Raw genomic sequence first — 25,580 nt, forward strand, 5'->3', positions numbered from 1 at the left:
CACACACACAGTATCTCACAAAAGTCCTGCCTCAACGACTACCGTCGCACTCACACACCCATCATCATGAAGTGCTTCAAGAGGCTCGTCATGAGGCACATTAAGACCCAGCTGCCCCCCTCACTAGACCCACTGCAGTTTGCATATTGTCCAAACTGTTCAACAGACGACGCCATTGCCACCACCCTCCATCTGGCCCTCACCCACCTAGATAAAAAGGACTCATACGTTTGCTGAATGCTGCAAAACTTGAATGAAAGTATCGTGCATTGCAATAAAATATCTTCCCTTCCCTGTAATCAATACCAGACACGATACCAAGAAGGACATTGAGGATATTTATATTTTTAGGATTATTTATATATTTTTATTTTTGTTTAGTTTCTTCAGAGCCATGAAAATGTATTTTAGTTTAGTTTCAGTTTTTCCAAATATGTGGATTTTTATTTTAGTTTACTAATTTTTTATTTTTTTTATTTTTACATTTTAGCTTTCATTTTCATTTCGTTTATGATAATAACCTTGATATACTGAGTCAAAACATTATGGCCACTCACAGGTGAAGCATATAATGTTGATCATCTCCAAACAAGGCCACATGTCAGGGTCTGGGTAGATTAGATTGTAAGCAAACGATCAGTTCTCGTAGTCAGCGTGTTGAATGCAGTAGAAATGGGCAGGAGTAAAGACCTGAGCGACTTTGACAAGGGCCATATTGTTATGGACATACGACTGGATCAAAGCATTTTTTAAATGGCAAGGCTTGTGTGGTACTTTTGGACAGTGGTCCGAGGAGGGACAAAACACAAACCGGCGACAAGATGTTTGGCGCCCAAGGCTCATCGATGCTCGAGGGCAACGAAGGCTATCCCATCCGGTCCAAACTGACAGGAGGTCTACTGTGGCACAAGTCAGACAATTTTAATGATGGTTAAGGGAGAAATGTGTCAACACAGTGCATCGCACCTTGCTGCGTATGGGGCTGTGTAGCCGCAGACCAGTCAGAGTGCCCATGATAACCCCTGTTCACCATCAAAAGCGCCTACAATGAGCATGTGAGTGTCAGAACTGGACCTTGGAGCGGTGAAAGAAGGTTGCCTGGTCTGATGAGTCCCTGATAATGCGCCCTGTCACGCTGATGTTCGGGAATGGTTTGAGGAACATGATGAAGAGTTCAAGGTGTTACCCTGGCCTCCAAATACCAGGGATGTGCTGGACCAACAAGTCCGAGCCATGGCTGCTCCACCTCGCAACTTTCATGCCTTGGTGGGTCTGCATTGTTTTGGTGGCACTCAGTGGACCAACAGCATAGTAGGGGGATTTCATAATGATTTGTCTCATCAATGTATATACTTAATAATTGCATTGTAAAGTCCAGATTTAAAACAACAACTGTTGAGTGCTTTTAATTTATTTAACTAGCCGCTCTAGTTAAAGTCTTAAAATGCAAAAAGTTTCTCAATATTGGTCACAACAAGCTGTTGGTTATCGGTAGGCCAAGACTTTTTTGCTTATTTTCGGCAATGCAAATCTCATACACCAAAATTGCATCTCTTTAATAGTTTAATTCCCATCTTGAGTGTGTCAAACTGCCCTTGTGGACTGACTACTTTAATTACCCCACTCACAAGTAGCCCATGCTACCCAAAGGTTAAAAGCTTCATTCCACCTCTGTCAGTCCATTCTACACAGTTCTTGGAAGCCTGACCCTTTGCAACACCGAAACGCCTGCCTAAGCCAGCCAATAAAACATGCCGTGATCCCATGGGTCATGATCAGCAAATAGGCCACTGCAGTGTACATGTATGCAGCCTGAACTACAGATCAAATGGCTTTCACTCCATCTGAAGCCTTCTAATAGAACAGCATACGCTTAGTGTTTTTCCAAAATGGCTAAATGGACAGCTAGAGATGCACAGAGTTGGTAATAAAGGGATAGCATCTTTTTTTCGACAGGCCTGCAATTAGTTTTACCGTTAAACCCATTTACCATAACACAGGCAAACTGAGTGTTCATTTGTGGTCCAGTAAACACTGTCTGCTCTCTGATGGCTTTGTTTAATGGAGGGCATATCCATCACCATGTGCCATTTCTAAATTAATGCAGCTGCAGCAGGTGGGTGCACTGCATTCAGACTGATGAACCTCCAGTTATGGATGTAATTATATTATTAGGCCTGATGAGAGGTTTTGTATGGATATTATACACATGACAGTCTGTTGAGCTGTACACCAGATCAAACAGCTTCACACCATTTTGCTTTTCCTTTTTTTCCCTGTGGGTTTTAACGCAAGGACCACATTCGATTATGTCTGGAGTACTGCTGTCCACTGAAGCTTCAGAGACATTGGCATAGTTTACACTTGATTAATGAAAATGGCTGCTCGCTGATTATCGGTAATTATCCGCACCAGTGTGGCCTGAGCTGTCCTCTATCAGGCAAGAGATGCAGGGTCATCTGTTACCATCCCTACTGCCACCATACCAGAACCCACCAACACAAAGCAAGAGGCGATAGTGGCTTACTGGCAGGAGAGAGGCAGTTGAGATGATTTTACAAGCCATAAGCCTTTGAGTAGAATTTCATGGAGCTGATGGCCTCATCCTTAAATGCAGACATGTAGCTTTAGTTTAAAATTAAATGCATTGCCTAGTCTGTCAGTTCCCCTCTTCATTTGTCGATCTCTGTCTGTCTTCTTCCTCAGGTGCTGTGGCTGTTGAGTTTTGATGATAAGAACACATTGGCCGATGCTGTGGACAAATACTGTATTGGAGTGCCGCCCATCCAATGGCTGGCCTGGATCCCTCAACTCCTCACATGCCTGGTGGGCTCAGAGGGCAAACCTCTCCTCAACCTTATCAGCCAGGTTGGTTTCCTTGCAACACTTTTGTTCCTTAGCAGCACATTCATAATTGGATATTTAGGTCATTTAGGTCATTTTGTGTACTAAAAAATTCGTCAGATATATCAGTCATTTACATTTTCTTTTGGTCTGTTTTTCAGAGTTTCACACCATGAGTGTCACATTTTTAAGACACTTTATAAAGTTAAATATAGTTTGCTGTCTGATGAATTTGACTGAAAGGTAATGCAAGGTATATGCCTTAACTAATCTTAAAATTAGAAAAGTTGTAGAATTTAGATTAGTGTGAAATGTTTTGAAATTAAAAATAATCAAAGTCTTAGTTGAAAGAAGTAGAATGAACACATTAAGACGTGTGGTCCTTTTAATCAAGATTAATTTCTTTTACTTTGCAATGAGATACAATTTCCAGATAGTACCCCTTTTTGTCAAATTCATAGTTTTACCGGTTCCCTCCTGCCTCTTTAATTATTTATGCAAAACATTGTTTTTGGGTCAATTTCAAAGACTCTCAAACTGTGGGAATAAAACCACAAATTAAACAAGAGACTAATTTGCCCTCCTTGATGGAGTATTATTTCCAAGCCATTTAAAAAGCTCCTGAACTTCAAAGAGGAAACGACTGCTCCAAGGGCCCAGAGAGAGAGAGACCAAAGAGGGAGACAGGGGAGATAGATCTGTGCACTTAACCCATGTGAAGAGACATCGAAATCCCTCTCTCCTACACTGACTTATTTCAAACGGGCTTTGCATGCAGCTCAGCGTGCGCTCTCCTCTTCTCACGTACACGCAGCAGACCAGCAACTCCTAATCTCTCCATTTCAGCGCAAACGTACCCATGCAGTGGAAATGCTTCAATTTGAGATTAAGTACACTTGAATCCCTGATAAGCACCAAATGAAATGGATATGTTTGCACACCATAATCTCAATTAATGGGCTTTTCAAGGTTCTCATTGTCAAAGGATCTTTGGTTGTGATCTAAGGCATTGATGATGAGCGAAAGGTAGACGTTTTGTTAATCTCTTGATTTTCAAGTGAAATCTCCAGTGGTTGAAGCTCCTTTATCTTGGGCTCTGAATTATTTAGCTGTGCTCCAGTTGGCACAATGTTTTAAAAACTTTTGGTGAAATATTGATGAATGTGAGCTGTGGGGTGCCTTGAGATGAAACGGAGACTAGGAAAACTCACCACCTTTATGCACGCAGACACCCTTTACATGCCCACACACACACCTTAAAATACGACTTTTCTCAAATTTTAGAGGTGATCTCTTCCCTTTTCACCTTGTTCATTTTTAATGTGATACTTAACAAGCTTTTAACAAAGTCTTAGCCATTTCTGCTTTTCATGTAAAAGCAAATCTGGACTCTGAGGTGTCTCTTTACACCTAAAGGCCAGCCTGCTTTCTGTGTCTGCTTGATGTAGATCAGGTTTCCACTCTAATGGCCTGCTTGAGCTGTGTGCTGTGAGACCTGAGAGGGGCTGTGGGCAGTCTCAGTAGGAGCGCTGTCTGCTGCCTCTATGTATTTGTCTTTATACCCCTCACACCAATAAGACAACATTCACACCCCTCACGCATATCACATTGCCAGGGGAGAACAAGTGATGATAAGCGTGATTTTGGGACTATCACATAGCAATAAAATTTAACCAAAGATTTGGTTATGAGTCAGATGGCTCTGTCTGTTGTATATAAGGTTAGGCTCAGAAGCTGGGGCTGAAGGGCTTTTTTTATTTTAAATAGAAAGTGTGAAATGGGCCTCACAACTTGGTGCTTTGGTTGTTTGGTAAAGCTGCTGTGTGTACTTTCTGCACGACTGGCGGTACCAAATTTAAATGTTCAAAAATATTTAAAGCAGTTTCCCCAAACACTCTGCCCTTCAGTTGGCCAATCAAACAGGTAGTCTTGCCGAAAGTCACACCATTGGTTGAGCCAGTGTTGCTATGTTGTGATACTCAAACAACCTGAGCAATTTTTAATGGGCAACATTGAAAGAATTCTCTAGTATGTTGTGCTTGGCTGACGCAAATTTGAGTCTAGGTCGGTTGATTTGCTAATCCTGTTCCTTTGCTTTTCCCACTATAATTTCCTGTTTCATCTCTACTAATTTGTGCTGTCAAAAAAAAGGAAAATAAAAGAAAGATATATTGATCTTAATGCAATTGCTTCAATGCCATTTTGACAAATACATAAGCTTTTGGGCTGGAGCGTTAAACAGTTTGAACCTTTTTTTTGTATGTGATCCTGTTCAAGTGCAAAGCAGATCTCTGAGAGAGAGAGAGAGAGAGAGTGTGTACAACTGGGCTTGATAAGCTTTTAGCAAGTGTCATATTGAGACATGGTTTTAATCTGCCCTTGATGTTTGTCCATCTCGCTGCTTTCCCCTGACGGTTTCATTTTCAAAAGGCTGACTATCTCAGAAAAGTTTCAAAACATGTCAGCACTGTTTCTCTTGTTCACTCTGTCCCGAGCCAACAGGGACTATCTGAAATGTAATCTGCAACTGTTTCTCTTAGGTGGGACGTGTCTACCCTCAAGCTGTGTACTTTCCGATCCGAACCCTGTACCTGACGCTGAAAATCGAGCAGAGGGAGCGCTACAAGAGCGGTACGACTGTAGTTTTTTTCACATCATTCACACTGAACAATAGAAAGCCCTTCAACTTGTAGGTTAAGCTCTCTGTAGGGTTATTATAATAAAAAAAATGTGTTAGTTTTTGTTAGTTTTCATTCTTAGTTTTAGTGTTTTTAATTTAATTTGTTTTTCAGTATATTTTTAATTCGTTTTAGTAATTTAGGGCTACCAAAGTTGAATGTTAATTGCTTTTAATTAAATATGTTTAACATTATTAAATTTCTCAGGGGTGTATCTAGTGTATTGAGCATCCAGTGGTATTTTAATGTTTAATGAAGACAGGTTGTAAAGTTTTCAAATATTATAATGCTGTGTAACAAAACCAAAATTAATTTGGTCATTTTTATATTTTTGTTCATTTTGAAGATGTGAAAATGTGTTTTAGTTTCAGTTCTTCCTATTATTTAAAATTTAACAAAAATATTTTCATAATGACTCTGCCTCTCTGTGATGTCTTCTTCTTTCCTCAGACTCTGGGCAGCAGCAGCCCAGTTCGGCGGTGGCCCAGACCCACTCTGCTTCAGACCCAGGTCCTATTCGCGCCACTGCTCCCATGTGGCGCTGCAGCCGGATCATGCACATGCAGCGTGAACTCCACCCCACCCTGCTCTCATCTCTGGAAGGCATCGTTGACCAGATGGTTTGGTTCAGGGAGAATTGGCACGAGGAGGTGAGACAGGTTTTAGCTTTTAGAGAGAGTTTTTGTATTCCAGAAGCGAGTGGTTACCTCTTAAAGCACATCAGCCCCAAGCACAAGTTAAACATGACGTGAATGCGTTTTCTGTCCGGTTTGCTTACATTCTTTAAGTCTTACACCGCATGCTCTCTGAGGCACATACACATAGCTGTTTTTAGAGCACTGGCTGATCACATGAAAGTTGACAGAGGGGAACGATTGGGGCTCAGTGAGGCTGAAAAGTGGTTTTGCAGTGCAGGTGGACGCTGGCGCTCCAGTGCTAATCGGGCTTTGGCGAGGGGCTTGCAGTGATTGATGGGTCAGGGGAGTGTAGACGGAATGTGGGGAGATTGAATTGCCATGATCGGGCTGATGCATAGAGACTGGACAGCGACAGCAGTTGGAAGCTCCTGTGGGATACTCACCGAGTGACAGTAGAAGAGGAGGACGAAGAAGGGCAGGGAAAAAAGTTTAGCAAGGAGAATTGGAGGATGAAAGAAAGTGGCATTGAGAGAGTTTGTTGATGTAAAATGTGGGTTTAATTCTCTAGACATTGATGAAGTGTAGTCCCAGACCACATTAGTCAGTTAATGGCGATCTTCACTTGAAGTCTAGGCTCAATCTCTGCAGCAAAGACTTGAAGTGGTGGGCTTTTATTGATCTCTCTGGTGAACATATTTGCTGCTGAAGAATTTGTAGTAATATTCGAGTGGAAAATTCAGATTGTTATCCTTCACGGTAAATTGATAAAGACATGTTAACCATTTATCCTAGTCTCTTTGCTTCTCCCTCTAAATTTTTCATTGTTTTCTTTGCTCAGGTCTTGCGTCAACTCCAGCAGGGGCTAGCAAAATGCTACTCTGTGGCGTTTGAAAAGAGCGGAGCCGTGTCTGATGCTAAAATTACTCCTCATACACTCAACTTCGTGAAAAAGCTGGTGAGCACTTTCGGCGTGGGACTGGAGAACGTCTCTAACGTGTCAACCATGTTCTCCAGCGCTGCTTCAGAGTCCCTGGCCCGTCGAGCTCAAGCAACTGCTCAAGACCCTGTCTTTCAGAAGATGAAGGGCCAATTCACCACAGGTCAGAACACCTCTGCGTATAAAATTATCCTCCTGTTCTTTCTTGATAAATGTCCCTTATAGTGCGTGATTCATCTGTGCACATTATTACAAATAATAATAATTTTTTCATTGTCTCATCAATCTCTAATAATTTTTTGTGCCTCTGAAACAACGTTTCTGCTATCTTTACCAAGGCCATGTTGACGGGGAAAATTATTATCCAAAATGTCATAGCTGGATTTTCACAATCTAATCAAAGCTAGATGGGCAAAATCAAACCCTGTCCTACATTATTTCCTGCTAATAATATTCAATTTCACTCTGAAATATGTCAGAGTACAGAACTTTTCTGTGTTGCAAATGCTGTTTCATGTTGTCTTCACATACCAAAAACTGAAGTGAAACTCCAGTCATTAAGTGCTCTTGAAGGAAAACGTCCCCTGTGCACAATTACACATGACTCTCACTCTTGTCTCTGTTCTGCATAACCACTCCTGCTCTGTGTTAACCAAAGGCCTCTCCACCAGGCCACCTCAGGGAATAATTGGCACGGTGAACCATGTGATTAGATTTAATGGGATGATGACTGTAGGCAGGGCTGTGTGCATGTGTGTCAAAGTGCTGTTGACTAAGGAAATATGTTTGTTTCCAAAATCCAAATAAGACAAAATACCTCCTGAAGATTAATCCGAAAACATAATAGTAATATACAGAATTACCACAATAGCTTTTTTTATTGTCTAATTGCATGCATGTTAAATGATAGTAAACTCATTGAATAGCATTTGTTTTTAAAGGAGTGTATTGGCATAATGTTGATTGTTGGTAATTACATAAGAATAATATCCATTGATTTTATAAGGAATATATTACCAAAAAGCACGCAGTTTACAGCAATCTCCCATTCATTCCTATGGGAAGATCTGCAAAACTTGTCAGAGCAAGCAATGGTAACCGAGGGGGGCGGAGCTTAGTGAAGGGACAGATGTCCTTTTTAAAGTGGAAATACTTTTCTAGGTGGATGAAAGTTTGGTGATTTGTTAAGTAACTCCTGTGAAGTTTACTCCACATAGTGGAAACTGTCAAAAACGACCATTTACATGGTCATGACATTAAAGTTGAAAAATTGGATGAAATTTTGCACAGACAAAGTGGAATTCTGTCACACTTGTCACTTTCAAACACGTATATGGTTTACATCTTTTGCTATACATGGAAACAGTGTGTATTTTAATGTTCATTACCTGGCTCTCTGTACTTCCATTATAAGTGCTTTACTGTAACTTACTGTTTTGTTTTTAAGTGAGGCATGAGTCAGAATTATTTTCTTTTATATTCTGTGCCAAAAATGCTGTTGATAGAGTTCAACTTCCACTGAACCTGGACCGTTCCTTTAACAGAGAGAAAGTGCTGTATTTTTCTGTGACTTTACCTTTAAATCCCAAATGTCAGAACCTAAACCCCCTAGAGATCTGTTTGGTGTCTCTCTTAGTGTTGTGGAGAAGTTGGCACGGCACTTTCCTCAGGCTAGTCTTGTTCACAATGCACAACAGTTACCTTCCAGTACCACTGACTCTCAAAAAGCAAAGCAAAGGAGCTTGTGTGATCCAAAGCCTACTGTAAAAACAAACTCCCCCTCAGCTGTCCTCTGCTCAGGAGAGCAGAATATGTTATACTTTTCTCCCCTGTCCACCTGTAGCTCCTCCAGCTCAGTATGCCTTGAACACTCTTAAACTCTCTTTCCACATTTTAAGCCCTATCCTGAGGCTAGTGTGTGTTCATTGTTTTGGAGGACTGTTAAGGTTGTAAGGGTATAAAACAGATGTTGTGGTGCCAGCTGTCTCTGGGCAGTGAGGTATGGCTAGTGCCCTTAACTCTCTCTGCCCACCTGGCACTGTGTGCCACTGGGAATGATTTTTGGAGGGGAACCATCAAAGCGAGCGGCCCCTTTCGTTCTGTTTCCTCTTCTCCCTTTTCTTTGACATTTCTCCTCTAAGCTCTCCGTTCTCCACTGTTGGAAATTAAGTATTCACCATATATTTGCAATTAATTTGCTGCTGATTATAAGATTTAACAAAATTGTGAATGTCACAATAATTTTATTGCACTTTCGACTCATGAGTATTAAAGTATTAAGAGATGTTTTAAAAGTGTGGTAAGTTTGATTCATTACTAGAATTAGTTCAAACTGTCCATTTAAATGTTTTGATTCAAAACTCTGATTCAGTGATTATCTGAACTCAGATCATTTGCATCTCTAAAATGTGTTCACAGAAGTCTCCATTTGGCATTTTGGACATTTATTTATTTTTTCAGAAATTCAAATGTTTTAGTAAAAATAAATACTAGTAAATATCGCTGTTTATAAACATTTGCATTAAACAAGGATGGATTTACTTTTTTTACTGAAATGATGGTTACTCTTTTTAAAAAAATATAAATAAAAAGTCAACCTTTTTAAGCCATTTGGTTGCTAATGCATAAATATTGAGATATAATGTATATTGAATATCAACAAAAAGCTAAACCTTTTAAGAGGTAATTGGTTGGCAATATCAACCAGCTTTAATGGAAAGTAATGTGAAATCTAAAACAAAATACTGGATGTGGTGTTAATGTTTTCTGAAATGTAGTGAGGTTACTCCATTTCTCTAACATTATTGTCTGCAATGATCTGAAGCAAGAGCATTTCAGCGCTCCTGTCGTGCTGTACACTGTGTTCACTCAGGCATTACAGTGATGGAATTTAAAGTAGAGAATTCACAGGAGACTTCTGCTCAGTGAGTGGTGCAGCCAAGGGGGGAGGAGAGTATTTTTAGTGCTTGGCCACCTCCACCGAGCATTATTAGGTGCACAAAACTTCCGCCTTCGGTGTATCTCTTGCACAGGTCAGAGAGCAGAGACTTTGTTTTCCACAGCAGTGGAGAACTCAAATCCCCCATGAGTTGAGCTGATCCCAGGTCAGTGAGACAGTACTCCCCTGCCACACTCCACAAAAAACTGCCAACAGGCCAACAAATGTGCAAAATTTATCAGAACACAACTTGTGCTGCCCAGGAGGTGCTTGTGAGCAGTGTTATCTGAAAAACTTCTCACTTCAGGGCATAGTCTGTAAAACATTTTTTTATTTTATTTATTACAGCAAGTCAACTGCTGAGTGTAGCTATGCATTTCAAGTCAAATCACTTTCATAATGCTCACTGATCATTAAGCACCTAAACAGTCTTTAAGACTCCAGGAGGAGTCAGAAAGGCCAAGATTACGGAGTGTGTCTGATTCTATAAGACATCATCTAGTTCAGAGTGTGGAATTGGGTGGCAGCAGTGTTGCTTATGGCAGCTAATCAAAATGTCACACAAGACATTGACATTATTATAAGTGTCATCCGGGCAGTAAGAGTTCTTTAAATGGCCCATTATTATGCAGCCACATCTCACTGGCTTTACCCTGAAATGAGTGGCAGCTTAACGCATGAGAGTTTTGAATTAAAGTCAATGATTGGTCTATATAACGTTCCTGCTGTGCCAAGTACATGATATAATTATAAAAAGGATAATTCTGATTCTAGGTGCTAATTGGTCGATACGGCATTCCAGCTGTGCCAAAATACATTTTATAATCATAAAATGTATAGTTCCGGTCCTAGATGCTGATTGGTCTGTACAGCACTATAGCTATGCCAAAATACATGATGCTGTTATTAAACTTATAGTTCCGGTTCTAGTTGCTGATTGATGTATACGGTATTCCAGCTGTGACAAAATAGATTATATAATTATAAAATGGATAGATCTGGTTCTTGATGCTGATTGGTCTATATGGCATTTCAATGGTGACAAAATGCATTTGTAATTCTAAAATGAATATCTTTTGTCCGGGGTGATGGTTGGTCAATACAGCATTCCAGCCAACAGCTATGACGCAAAGAAATAGTTTACCATTTCACTGTACAGCATCCTTAGAATAATGTTCTGGTATTGGTTACATACCAGGGACAATATATTCTAGTGGAAGGCACTTGAGGAATTTCCTTACAGAAATGTTTTAATGAAATTGTGTTCTTAATATTTTATTATATATGTTGAGAAAAATGCATAAATAGCCTTAAGGCACTTGAAGCCGGGCAATATTGTGACTATACAGTTGAAGTCAGAAGTTTACGTACACTCTTAAACTCACAATTCCTGATATTTAACCATAGAAAACATTCCCTGTCTTAGGTCAGTTAGGATCACTACTTTATTTTAAGAATGTGAAATGTCAAAATAATAGTAGAGAGAATTATTTATTTCAGCTTTTATTTCTTTCATCACATTCCCAGTGGGTCAGAAGTTTACATACTTTGTTAGTATTTGGTTGCATTGCCTTTAAATTGTTTGTACTTTGGTCAAAACATTTTGGTTAGCCTTCTACAAGATTCTCGCAATTAGTTTCTGGATTTTGGCACATTCCTCCAGACAGAACTGGTGTAACTGAGTCAGGTTTGTAGGCCTCCTTGCTCTCACATGCTTTTTCATTTCTGCATACAAATGTTCTATCAGATTGAGGTCAGGGCTTTGTGATGGCCACTCCACAGCCTTTGTTTTTCTTAAGCCATTTTTGCGACTGAGCTTTAACTTCCTGGCTGATGTGTTGAGGTGTTGCTTCAATATATCCACATCATTTTCCTACCTCATGATGCCATCGATTTTGTGAAATGCACAAATTCCACCTGCAGCAAAGCACCCCCACAACATGATGCTGCCACCCTCTTGCTTCACGGTTGGGATGGTCATTATGGCCAAACTATTTGATTTTTGTTTCTTCAGACCAGAAAATAATTCTCCAAAAAGTAAGATTTCTGTCCCCATCTGCACTTGCAAACTGAAGTCTGGCTTTTTTATGGTGGTGGTGGAGCAGTGGCTTCTACCTTACTGAATAGCCTTTCAGGTTATGTTGATATAGAACTAGTTTTACTGTGGATATAGATACCTGTCAACCTGATTCCTCCAGCATCTTTACAAGGTACTTTGCTGTTGTTCTGGGATCGATTTGCACTTTTCACACCAAACTATGTTCATCTCTAGGAGACAGAATGCATCGCCTTCTTGAGTGGTATGGTGGCTGTGTGGTCCCATGGTGTAGAAACTTACGTACTATTGTTTGTACAGATGAACGTGGTACCTTCAGGCATTTGGAAATTGCTTCCAAGGATGATCCAGACTTGTGGAGGTCCACAATTGTTTTCTGAGGTCTTGGTTGATTTCTTTTTATTTTCCCATGATGTCAAGCAAAGAGGCACTGAGTTTGAAGGTAGTGTAAGAGTTGAACAAATTATGTTAAAAGATGAATGCTGATGTTGTATTTCAATATGCAATGTTTATTCAGCAGTATCTATTCTGTGTTGTAAAGGATGTTGTTGTGAGGACTTTTATTATGATGAAATATTTTATTTATTATGGGTGGAGAAAAGAGGAGAGAAAAAGAGAGAGGAAAAAGATAAAGAAGCTAAGAAAAGAACTCGTCAGTGTCCGAGGGTTTTATTTTAATATTTCTTTAGTCTTTTAGGATTAAGCCCCGAGAACACCCACAAGCAAGTATTACAGTAGGCTTTAAAATACATCCACAGGTACATCTCCAATTCAGTACACCTTCTATCAGCAGCTAATTGTCTAAAGGCTTGACATTATTTCCTGAAGTTTTCCAAGCTGCTTAAAGTCACAGTTAACTTGGTGTATGTAAACTTCTTACCCACTGGAATTGTGATATAGTCAATTAAATGAGAAACAATCTGTTAGAAAAATGTCTTGTCATGCACAAAGTAGATGTCCTAAATCGAGTCCGACCGTGTAAAGGGATTAATGGAAAGGAGGTGGCTAGACCCGGATTGACAATATAAATAATATTTTAATGAAGAACTTAACCAAAAGACTGTCTGCCTGCAGTTCATACCCGTCTACCTAGATGAGGGAGGGGACAAGGGGAGGAAAAAAACAAAATGTGGCACCTACACCCAGTAACGGGGATCATGCCACATTAACCAAAACATTTTAAAAAGAGTGGGAAAGGCCAACACGGAGCGGCAGTGGAAGAGAGGGGAAAAAAAACACTTACTCTCCAGTTCTCCGATACTCCGTAGCTTGGTCCTCAGCCACCTCTCCAACGGACGACAACCGTGCCTCTCCGGACGAATCAGAGGCAGTCTTCTGGTGGAACGCCCCTCTGCGTTCTCAGGAAACAGGAGGGGTCTCCAGGTGGTCAGTTAGGAGCCCCTTCTCCCTTTGCGGTAGGCGGACATTCGTCTGCGCTCCGAGGGCCGGGCTCCTCCGGCAGATGGCCGTGGCTGCAATGAATACATGTTTACATATTAGCTTCCACTCAGCTGACAAGCAATGAAAGTAGCGACGGGGTTTGCTAATTAGTTATAACCTCGTTGTCACGGAGAGTAAAAGATGGACCAGCATTGCTTCTCACCATCTAGGTAACAACGTAGCGTGAAATGAACACTCAACAGACACAATCCACCAGCGCAGCATTGTCTGCTGAGCTGCAAAAAGATGCTCTGATGCTTACCTTTTAATCTAATACATTTCTGACTGCAATGACAAACAATAGCTGGCTAACAGCAAACAGTTGTGATAAACAGGAGTGACAGGGTTAATGTTATACAAGTTATATTGAAAAGGGAAAATGATGGTGTCATTGTAATTAACTTTCCAGTATGTATTTCACAAACTAGTTAGCAACTTACCGAGAAGACACCGCTTAACTTCGCCCTGTCTGCCGAGCCACTGTCAGCTCAGAGACAGCTCTGTAAACAGTGGAGTCGGAGCACACTCTGCTGGACTAACTACGTTGTGACACAAATTCTAAAGCATTGATTTCTGCATTATATGTTCTGAATTTTTTTTTAATATCTGCTCATATCGGTAAACATACACCGATATATCAGTGAAAGGCCGACCGATATTTCGTTGTATATACTATCGGGCAATAGTCCTAAACAACTTGCCAAACTATTGTTTTCTAATAGTAAATCCTTGAAGTGGTTAAAAATTTGTTTTGAACCTATGTGTATGTAATCTTCTGACTTCAAATGTAGGTACAACTGGAGAGGTCATACCCAACAATGCCCTTCAGCTGTGGCCATATTCACAATATATAGCACAGCCCCTCATAACTTATTGCTTAATTTCTTTTTTTCCCCCTTTTGTGCTGTGGTTCTTTATGTGGCTCATCAGAAGTATGAAAGTGGAACAGCTTTTAGCCTATTTGATAAAGACGTTCTGGCCTGGAGGTTGTCTCTAAAATTGGGGACGTGGCTTGCATTCCGACCAAACCTTTTGTGTCTGCTCTCCAAGTTAATGCGCAATGTCATTTAGAAGTTGCATTGAGCAGTTAATCCTTTTTTCTCTCCTCATGGACCTTGATGTTATCAGCACATTTACGTTGCAAGGGGAACCTGGAAGGAAGTGCACCACTTCTGTTCCCTGATCCAGAGATAACATCATCTTTCACTTTATCAATCAGTTATACTTTACATGCCACATCTACCTCTTTCGCACATGCTGTAATTTTTCTACATCTTTTTATTCTATCTTCTCTTTTTTTTTCTGAGCCACCTATCTATTCCTCTCTTTATCTCTTAACATTTCCTGTCACTTTTTCCACACAGATTTTGACTTCAGCGTTCCTGGCTCCATGAAGCTGCACAACCTCATTTCAAAGCTGAAGAAGTGGATCAAAATCCTGGAAGCCAAGACCAAGCAGCTGCCCAAGTTCTTCCTGATTGAAGAGAAATGTCGTTTCCTTAGTAACTTCTCTGCCCAAACAGCTGAAGTGGAGATCCCGGGAGAGTTCCTCATGCCTAAGCCCACACACTATTACATCAAGATTGCCAGGTAACAATCAATACATATGCATGTTGACTCATAGGTAGCTATTGCATAAATATATTTTTTTATTATTTTCAGATTATCAATTTTTATTGATTCTCATAAATGAACACAGAAAAACAAAACATATATACACAGAATCAATTTTAAACCCTACTCTGGCCCTGACAACATCCCAATGGTCGCGAATAATATAGACACACAAAAACAAAAAAATCACCCCTCGATAAATTATATATACCTGCCCCATTTCTCCACGAACCAGTTGTACTTTCCCATTCTTCTATACGACCCCTCCCCTAAGGCCGCCACCCTTCCCATATCCAAGCACTACTCCTGAAAGGAGAGTGCTCCAGCCCCTTAAAATTATCTGTCTGGCAATCATGACACTGGTTAAGACCCAACTCTTTATGTGTCTATTTTCAATGTCAATGACCACCCTATCACCCAAACTACTGAGTCTTGGAGAAAATTATACACAAATGCCTAATACATTGCACACCAGACAGTGAACCTTCAGCCAAAACTCCTGAATCTTAGTGTTTCTAGCCACAGAATACTGAGGACTAGTTGGTCTCCCATATACCGGTAAACATTTATTTCAGCCTTTAACATTTGTTGGAATTCTGGATTTTGCAAAAGGTATACATTAAAATGCCAACTATATGATTTATTTTCCTCCACATGTGGCAACACCTCTAAACACACCAGGGCGTGATCTGAGACTAAGATGTTTCCAATTGAGCAATCAATAACAGATAAAATGAGGGACTTAGATATAAAAAAAAATAAATTAAAAAAATCTATTCTAGAATAAATCTTTTGTGCTGATGAAAATTAATAGTCTCTACCAGATTGGTTCAAAAATCGGCAAATATCTGCAAGACCAAGATTTTTACACATCCTGTGAAGCGTCAGTGTTGCTCTAGGGGGCTTGCACACTTTTGCTTCACTATGATTAAGGACTGAGTCCTTCAATAGATTAAAGTCTCCTCCCAATATTATTTCATGAGGGATGCCAGAGGCTTGCAGCACCCCTTCAAGATCTATAAAAAATTTGATTTAAGCCAGATAGCACATAATGTACTGTGTGCATATTGTGCTTCATGTGGATAATCTAATCATCTATGCATCTGATTACATTGTGTGTGGACTCGTTTTAATGTTAATCGTATCCTCCAAGTAATGGTATACATAATGTCATGAAGTTAGATGTGAAAATGCACAGAATTATAGCTGGCCTTTCATTTCTGACACTGGCTGAGATCTTAATTCTCAGTGATTACTTCAGAATTTACCAATTTGTATCTGTCTATTCCTCTCCCTCCTAAGGTTCATGCCCAGGGTGGAGATTGTTCAAAAGCACAACACAGCTGCTCGTCGTCTCTACATCCGTGGGCATAACGGGAAGATCTATCCATACTTGGTGATGAATGACGCATGTCTGACGGAGTCCCGCAGAGAGGAGCGTGTGCTGCAGCTCTTACGGCTACTCAACCCATGTCTGGAGAAGAGAAAAGAGACCACCAAGAGACACCTCTTCTTCACAGGTACTGCAGCCAGGACACATTACACAGAAGTCCTTCCTTCCCCCCCCAGAGCTTGCATTATCGGTCAGTTGTTGCAAGTGGGATGAGTTCAAATATAAGATTAAACCTCCATCAAATGGAAAATGTCCTTGTTAATGGCATATTTATTTGTTTAGCTAAAGCAATTTCCCCCAAAATATATTACTTGATTATTTCCGTATATATTCCAAAGCCTTGTCTGCACCCATTGTAGCTCAGTTATAGACTAAAGGCTATAAATCGTGCTTGGGTTAAAAAAAAAAAAATCTTTACAAAATTAAATTTTATTAAAAATATTTCCCATGCTTCGTTTTGGGTAAATTTTCTCCCCAATGTGCTCTATGTCCTTGTGGTGGCATAGTGACCTCAATACAGGTGGCAGAGGTCGAATCTCAGCTCCGCATCCGAGATTGCCAATTGTCGCATTTTATCACATGGCTTGTTGAGCGTGTTGCCACGGAGATGTGTGGAGGCTTCATGCTTTTCTCTGTGGCATCCATGCACAACTCACCACGCACCCCACCGAGAGGGAGAACCACATTATAGTGACCGCGAGGAGGTTACCCCATGTGACTACAACGGTTTGGTTGCATAAGAGACCTGGCACTCAGCACATCCTCAAACTCGTTACTCTAGGGTTGGTAGTCAATAGTCAATGTCTTTACTCGCTGAGCTACCCAGCCCCCTTTGGGGTTATTTAATAGTTTTGATGATTACACAATTATTACATTTTTTTGGAAATAGTTATAATGAGTGTGTGTTCAAACCTTTGACTGGTAGTGAATAGTTTATCAGGATGCCTATTTACAATTGTGCCATGCATATATTTAGATCTGAAATTTTGCCTCAGTATTGATTTGTTGAAGCGTGTTTGAATGCTGTCCGTTTGCTCTGTTCCAGAGTGAGTGGCCTAGTTGTTCTCAGACAGATTGGGGGAGTTGGAGAATAGAGGCGAGAAGAGATTGAGGTGAAAAGTAGCAGAAGAGCGTAGCATGTGTAGTGTTAACAGATGAGGAAAGATAGGGTACAGGAGCCGAATTATTAAAAAATGAGGATGCTGTTCTCCCTGTGGAGACAGAGGGAAGCAGATCTAAATTGTCTTTCTGGTGATAGACAATAAGATAAAACTCTCTTGTCAAAGGTCAGGGGTTCCCTGAAATACCTGTTTTAGAAGTATTTTAGGAGACAAGGTTAGATTTCAGCCAAATGGAATCTCTAAGACAGCTTTTAAGGAAAATTGTCAGAATTGTGGATCAGAATCAGAAAAGCTGCTGAAGGTTCATTCTGTAGCTCATAGCTGTCCAATTATGGGTTATCATGCAGTTTTATATATATTGGTACAATACATCTTTAAACCTGTTCTCTTTTTCCAGTCCCAAGGGTGGTGGCGGTGTCTCCTCAAATGCGGTTAGTGGAGGACAATCCATCGTCTCTGTCTCTGGTGGAGATCTACAAGCAGCGTTGTGCAAAGAAGGGGATTGAGCACGACAACCCCATCTCCCGGTATTATGACAGGCTAGCGACCGTTCAGGCTAGAGGAACCCAAGCCAGTCATCAGGTATGCAAGGAATAGAAGTGTATAAGCTACAGTTTGTACTGGATGAAAAGATGCATAACTGAATCTTATGAAACTGTCAAATTGTCCGGGTCATATTTCACCCCAACATCAAAAGATTAAACAAAAAATGACTCTTATTATTGTTATTATTAAGCAAATAGTAAAAAAAAAATTATAATATTTATGCATCATGGTGGAATATTTTGTATTCCTACAGTGTATTCTGATTTTAATAAAGAAATGTATACCACAGTTTTTTTTTTATTTAATTTTTTTAACCAATGCAGTTAAAGATTAATGTCTTACAGTAGAATTTAATAAGCATCTCAATTGAGAATAATGGGAATTACAAAAGAAAAACAAACAAATTTTTTGGGGTGTATTACTGGAATGAGAATTTAGGTAGGGGTGGGCTTTCTAGTTGTGAAAATGTTATCACAATGCAGAAAATCCTCCCTTTATGTCAAATAGATTTTACATAAAATCTGGCTTAATAATTCTTAAGCAAAAATCTTTTTTGCAGTTTGATTTTAGGCTTAAATTTGACCTAAATATTGTTTTTGTGAAATTTGCCCCACTAGTGCTAATTCACAGTAAAAAAGAATTTTTAGACAACATTTTTCATTTTAAAATGCCATTCTCTGCAATCTCCTATTTCTGCTCGTGTTTTAGGTTCTGCGGGACATTCTGAAGGAGGTCCAGGGGAACATGGTTCCTCGCAGCATGTTGAAGGAGTGGGCGCTGCACACCTTCCCCAACGCCACAGACTACTGGACCTTCCGCAAAATGTTCACCATCCAGCTCGCTCTTATCGGCCTGGCTGAGTTCATGCTGCATCTAAACCGCCTTAACCCAGAAATGCTGCAGATCGCACAGGTAACTGATGCTCAACATCATGGAACTGATGCCATACCTGATTCTCGAATTTTCATCAAATATACATGCATCCAATAAATCCAGAGCATCTTGTTGTGTCATCACACTGTAAAGCAGTGGTGTGCAAAGTCTGACATAGAGGCTACATTGGACTTTAAATGGTATATGAGGGCAACATAGTGTAATTCCTTTTGTATCGTTTATGCCGAGAAATCGTTGTGTACTCATTTTAATACATGCAAAATTAAAACTTTTCTTAAATATATCTGTGACTGCAGCAATTGGCTGAAGTATTGCCCAAAAATCTTTTTCCATCCAACATTAAAAAACAAGGCTGATGAAAATTAAAAATTATTTAGTTTACCTCATCTACTTCCAAATATGAAGTGGTAAAACAAGAGGCTTAGCATCTAAAAACTGAAACGTGATAGGAATAATTTGTATTTCCAGATTGATCCAGTTTTCCCATTAATATCCGTAGTAACTGTAAATGTACAGGATAAATGTTTTGATGGGCCCTCTCTAGCTTTTCTTAATTAAAAGAAAAGGCTATAAAGCGCATGTTTGTAAGTGTATGCTTGTTTTTTTTACTACATTATTAACAATGCTGTGCAGCGTTCAAGATAGGGTCAGTGTGGGTCTATAGAGTGCATTTGAAAGTCTTTATTAGAAATTATTGCCAAGCAGGCGCCTATCCTCTGATAATAATTTGCAGTTTTCTGACAGGAGGAGGAATTGGCAGGGGTATAGTGGGTATAGTAAGCCCCTTTGCTGCCGGTTCCACTCTACAGATCTCATTAGGCAATGGGAGATTACCACGGCAGGCAGAGAGGACAAGTGGATATGTGCTGTCTTTGCCTCTCTCTCTCTCTCTCTCTCTCTCTCTCTCTCTCACTCTCACTCACTCACTCAAAAACCATCATACATTTCCCTTGCATAACACTTCTCGAGTAGCTTTCTGTTTGACTTTAGATATTGAGTTTATCTGAGATTGAACCTAAATAGGGTGCTCAGGGGTCTAACATTTACCCTGTTTTTCTTGGATCAAGTTTGAACCCCTTATTGAGATTACAGCATATTACATTATTCCCACGGTTATGAAAAACCTGGAAATATATATCTGAAATATGTTTGGCTGCACTCTGGTTGACTTATGCTCCACATCAAGGGCATCAGAAGGCAAATGGAGGATTATATTTGTTCATATGTTGAAATGCTGACAGACTGCTGTAGGTGGAGGATCAATATTTCCTTTCATTTGTGTGGTTGGATGTCTACAACACTATCCAGTTTTCTAGAGGGCTATAGATTTGTTGTTGTCTGATGTTGGTCCACTGAGTCCCACATGAGCAAACAGGCTCTTTTCCCAAATTTGATATTTCACTGGAAGGAATCTTAACAACTTTGCACCACATGATGCCCACTCTTTCAAAGTTTATTATACGTTAGCTAAAAGTCTGCAGATTGTAGTTTCCGGGTGACAAGGTCAGATTTTGAGTTTGACATGCTGTGAAATACATGTGAATTACATACAAAGTATTTGTGAACAATGGTTTTCAACTGGTGGGTCACAGGTCTGTTCTAATAGGGGCACTAACAGCAGGGGGAAAAATGCCAAATGCTGATAATAAAACGCCACAAACCATATAAGCAAATATAGTTAGGATAGCAAAATATAAGAAGATTAGAACTTTTTAAATGCTTCCCATATCCCACCATGGACAGGTTGCGTGAAATGCACTTATCTTGAAGAAAACAATGCAAGTCAAAAGAAAATGCCACCCATCATACATGAAATACAGACTTCCTCTAGCACTCGCCATAGATGTGGCTGTCTTGTCGGGCACTTCTCACGCACCTTACAGTCTAGCTGATCCCACAAAAGCTCAATGGGTTTAAGATCCATAACACACTCTTCCAATTATCTGATGTCCAATATCTGTGTTTCTTTGCCCACTCTAACCTTTTCATATTTTTCGGTTTCAAAAGTGGCTTTTTCTTTGCAATTCTTCCCATAAGGCCTGCAGCCCTGAGTCTTCTCTTTACTGTTGTACATGAAACTGGTGTTGAGCGGGTAGAATTCAAAGAAGCTGTCAGCTGAGGACATGTGAGGCATCTATTTCTCAAACTAGAGACTCTGATGTACTTATCTCTTGTTTAGTTGTACATCTGGACTTCCACATCTCTTTCTGTCCTTGTTAGAGCCAGTTGTCCTTTGTCTTTGAAGAGTGTAGTGTACACCATTGTATGAAATCTTCCAGTTTTTTTGGGCCATTTCAAGCATTGTATAGCCTTCATTCCTCAAAACAATTATTGACTGATGAGTTTCTAAAGAAAGCTGTTTCTTTTTTGCCATTTTTGACCTAATATTGTCCTTGAGACATGCCAGTCTATTGAATACTGTGACAACTCAAAAACAAAGACAAGGTTAAGCTTACTTTAATGAACCAAATAGCTTTCAACTGTTATATTATGATGATATGTGATTTTCTAGTAGCAATTTAACATGATTACTCAAGGATAAGGTGTTGGAGTGATGGCTGCTGGAAATGGGTCCTGTCTAGATTTGATCAAAAATAACTTTTTTCAAATACTGATGGGCTGTTTTTTACGTCAGTAATATCCTGACTCTACTTTGTGATCAGTTGAATGCCACTTTGGTGATTAAAGTACCACTTTCCTTCCGAAACAGCAAAACCTGTATTACCTTATTCCAAACTTTTGGCCGCCAGTGTAATTTACACATGTACATATAACTGACAGTCTGAATAAATGAGCAAGTGTTTTTTTATCCATGTTCTCCCCATTCATTGCTGCTTGACTTTGGCGAAATTAAGCCATGTCACTTAATGAAACTAAGACCGACAGCACTAATTAGTACATTTCAATGTTTAATTTTAAGGACATATTTGTTTACTTTGTACGATAAACAGTTTTGGAACTGTGTTGGGTTGCCAGTTGATGCCTAATGTGAAGTCTGTGTCCTAAAGTAAAACCATTTTAGAACCACTTCTTGTGACACCGCCATCCTACTGTGTTCTTTCCTCAACAGGACACAGGAAAGCTTAATGTGTCATACTTCCGCTTTGATATCAATGATGCCACTGGTGATCTGGATGCCAACCGACCTGTACCCTTCAGACTGACGCCCAACATCTCGGAGTTCCTGACCACCATCGGAGTATCTGGACCCCTCACGGCTTCAATGATAGCAGTGGCACGTTGCTTTGCTCAGCCAAACTTCAAGGTAGTCTTTAAAGAATAAGAATAATGATGAATGATGGCATTTGTTGTTATTCTTTTAGCCCTTTTGTCCAAATGACACTTGTTGCTCTTGAGCTCTTGACCCACTCTTAACCTCCAAATTTTTGTGCCCTCACTCAGGTTGATGGTATCTTGAAAGCAGTTCTTCGAGACGAGATAATTGCCTGGCATAAGAAGACTCAGGAGGACACGTCCATGCCTCTGTCCCCAGCTGGACAGCCTGAGAACATGGACAGTCAGCAGCTGGTGTCTCTGGTCCAGAAGGCTGTGACGGCCATTATGACCCGCCTCCACAACTTGGCCCAGTTTGAGGGTGGAGAGAGTAAAGTAAACACACTAGTGGCAGCTGCCAACAGCCTGGACAACCTCTGCCGCATGGACCCTGCCTGGCACCCATGGTTGTAGACAGGCGTGTAAAGAACACCCTAATGAGGACCCCTGCAGATCTGAGATTTGTGTTTCAGAGAATTGCAATACTGTGAAAGTGACTGCTTGAATGTCAGGGTCAAAAACTTTTTTTTTTTTTTTTTAATAAAACATCTTGGTTTGAGTTAACATGTAGAACCATTTGGAAGGGATGATAAAATGTGCAAACTGTCATTTAGAAAAGAATGAATTGATACTTGTAAGCTTGTAGCCCTATAATATTCTCACTTATGTTATTCTCGTTAATCAAGGATTCCTGGGCCAAAGATACATGCAGCAATTAAAAGCTGCTTTGTTTGGTTGGACAAAGACTATTGTTAAACTGATGAGCTTAGTAAGTTGCTTTGTTGAGACTGTCATGATTGTTGGTGAAGAAGTGTGATGGTATGAGACAGCCTTTAAGAAAACAGTTTCCACAGCCTTATCCTGGGCTCTACACAGTCCCACCAGATTTTATGCAACTCCCATAAAGCTCTCCTTTTACGCCGCCTCCATTTGTCTCTCCGACTGATGGAAGCCTAAGGGAATTTTCTTTTCAAATGAGTAATCAACAACCATTGTTGCAGTGTTCATCCAATGGTCAGAATGTTGTTATATGTCAGTATGTCATTATTTAAATTAAAAAAACAAAAAACTAATCTTTATTTTTGGACATGTAAAAATGGCATTGCATCCCCCAATTGCTGTGTACTTTTCTACAGGTTTTTGTTGTTTCAAGCTGTCATGTATCACACAAACTACTTAAGCATATTTTTTTTCTGCAAAATACTCTGAAAAGGCAAAAACCTTTAAAATGAGAGGAGCTCTGTATTTAGCTGTTGTTCAATCTGTAGCAAATAAGATGGACATAACATGTCCTTCAAGTACCAGCTTTTGAACTTTGCCTTTTTAGGACAGCGTCCCAATACATTTGTATCTCACTGATACACCTAAATCCATTTTGTATACATTCCCCTCTATTTTGTAAAGGTACAAAACATTGTGCCAATCCAAGAAACGTTACCTCTGCAGTGTAAATATGCATTTTGTTTTAATAAAATGCTCTTTTTCAAAATCTAAGGTACAGTACTGTATTGTTTTCATAGGAATGGCAGCTTTTTTTTCTCCCGAATTTGGAATGCCCAATTCCCAAAGTGCTCCAAATCCTCGTGGCGTAGTGACTCGCCTCAGTCCGGGTGTTGGAGGACGTATCTGTTGCCTCCGCGACTGAGACCATCAATCCGCACATCTTATTACATGTCTTGTTGAGCATGTTATTGCAGAGACATAGCATGTGTGGAGGCTTCACGCTATTCTCCGTGGCATCCACGCACAACTCACCACGTGCCCCACCGAGAGCAAGAACCACATTATAGCATCCACAAGGAGGTTACCCCATGTGACTCTATCCTCCCTAGCAACCGGGCCAATTTGGTTACTTCGGAGACCTGGCTGGAGTCACTTGGCACGCCCTGTATTCGAAGGGACTCCAGGGGTGGTAGGAATGGCAGTTTTAAGTGTGCTGTCTGTGAATGTGTTACTCAATTGTACGGTTTGATGTGTTTGCATGTGTCTGTGGGTGGTTGATTGTAGGGCTCTTTCAGAAATAATTACCTTGTCTGTGCCTGATTGTCTAGAGTACAGGAGAGGACCTGAGTGAGAACACACTGTAGGTTTGGGTCAGGCCTGCATTTCTTTATTTATTTTACCAAGTCAAGTAATTTTATTTGTATTGTGCTTTTCACAACACACATCGTTTTAAAGCAGCTTTACAGGAAATCATGCATAAAAAAAATTAAACTGTAAAATCAATGTCTTACAGTGATCATTGTGTAGTTTGATTAAAGATGACATTAAATTGTGTATATAAATTAAATAATTGTATTTAGAACCCCTGTGAGCAAGCTGAATGTGACTGTGGCAAGGAACACAAAACTCCATAAGATGTTGGTTAAAATAAAATAAAATAACCTTGGGGGAAACCAGGCTCACTGTGGGGGCCAGTTCCTCTCTGGCTAAACAACATGAGTATAACATGATCATGAGCCAATAGTAGTTATTTGTGTGCAGTGCAAGTCATGGTTTAAATTTGTAAATCAAGTAAGCAGTAAGGTCCAGTGTTTTAAAAAATATAAAGAAAAGATTTTGTATGAACTGTAAGATTAATGACTTATGTGTTTGAAATCCATCCTGGATTGCAGAAGAGCACATATATGCATTGTCCTTTGTTAGTTGGCTGCTGAAGGCTTTTGCTGGCAATTAAATTATAGTCTATGTATTCCATTTCAAGGGTGTAGTCCATCAATAGACAAAGGTGATGCAGGCAGAGATAAACGATGAGGTGCAACGCAGTTCAACCTGCAGGTCATTTTGGTGAGGTTTGGTGGGGTCCATCCTAAGTCCAATGTTCAGGCAGTAGCATATAAAGTATACAATGTCTTACAGTTTGAGCTGGCATCATTTCATCCTCTGAAGTCAAAAGACTGAAATTATGTCTAGCTACCACTGGCTGTAGTTTGTCATCTCAGTGACATGTAGCTGTACACCAAGCAGGAAATTAGCTAGATCTGGAATGCTCTGGTAACATTGGTATATGAATCCCAATGTTGAGATATGGAAAAAATGTTTAATAATATTAGCGTAGATGCCATTCAATTTTATGCAGTTATAGATCATGATGGATATTTCTGGTTCCGGTAGACCTAACTAAAGCAGCCTAATTGTGAGTTGATGAATAAATTAGGTGTATGCCTGGCTAAATAGATGAGTCTTTAGTCTAGACTTAAACTGAGGG

The 25,580-nt window shown here is 40.0% G+C and overlaps 1 protein-coding gene across 1 annotated transcript in view; it reads left to right on the forward strand.

Moving 5' to 3' along the window:
- The window catches only part of LOC127627101 (transformation/transcription domain-associated protein), a 109,362-nt gene extending 85,538 nt beyond the window's left edge, over positions 1–23,824 (forward strand). Inside the window, exons 61-70 of the mRNA XM_052103346.1 lie at positions 2,707–2,868; positions 5,385–5,475; positions 5,973–6,172; positions 6,999–7,260; positions 14,896–15,121; positions 16,448–16,665; positions 18,057–18,241; positions 18,914–19,117; positions 22,170–22,364; positions 22,502–23,824. Coding sequence (XP_051959306.1) covers positions 2,707–2,868; positions 5,385–5,475; positions 5,973–6,172; positions 6,999–7,260; positions 14,896–15,121; positions 16,448–16,665; positions 18,057–18,241; positions 18,914–19,117; positions 22,170–22,364; positions 22,502–22,786 — 2,028 coding nt within the window. The 3' untranslated portion in view covers positions 22,787–23,824. The remainder of the gene's footprint in view (positions 1–2,706; positions 2,869–5,384; positions 5,476–5,972; positions 6,173–6,998; positions 7,261–14,895; positions 15,122–16,447; positions 16,666–18,056; positions 18,242–18,913; positions 19,118–22,169; positions 22,365–22,501) is intronic.
- The last annotated feature ends 1,756 nt before the right edge of the window (positions 23,825–25,580 follow it).

Source organism: Xyrauchen texanus, chromosome 33 (genome assembly GCF_025860055.1).
Source record: "Xyrauchen texanus isolate HMW12.3.18 chromosome 33, RBS_HiC_50CHRs, whole genome shotgun sequence".
Classification (NCBI taxonomy): Eukaryota; Metazoa; Chordata; class Actinopteri; order Cypriniformes; family Catostomidae; genus Xyrauchen; species Xyrauchen texanus.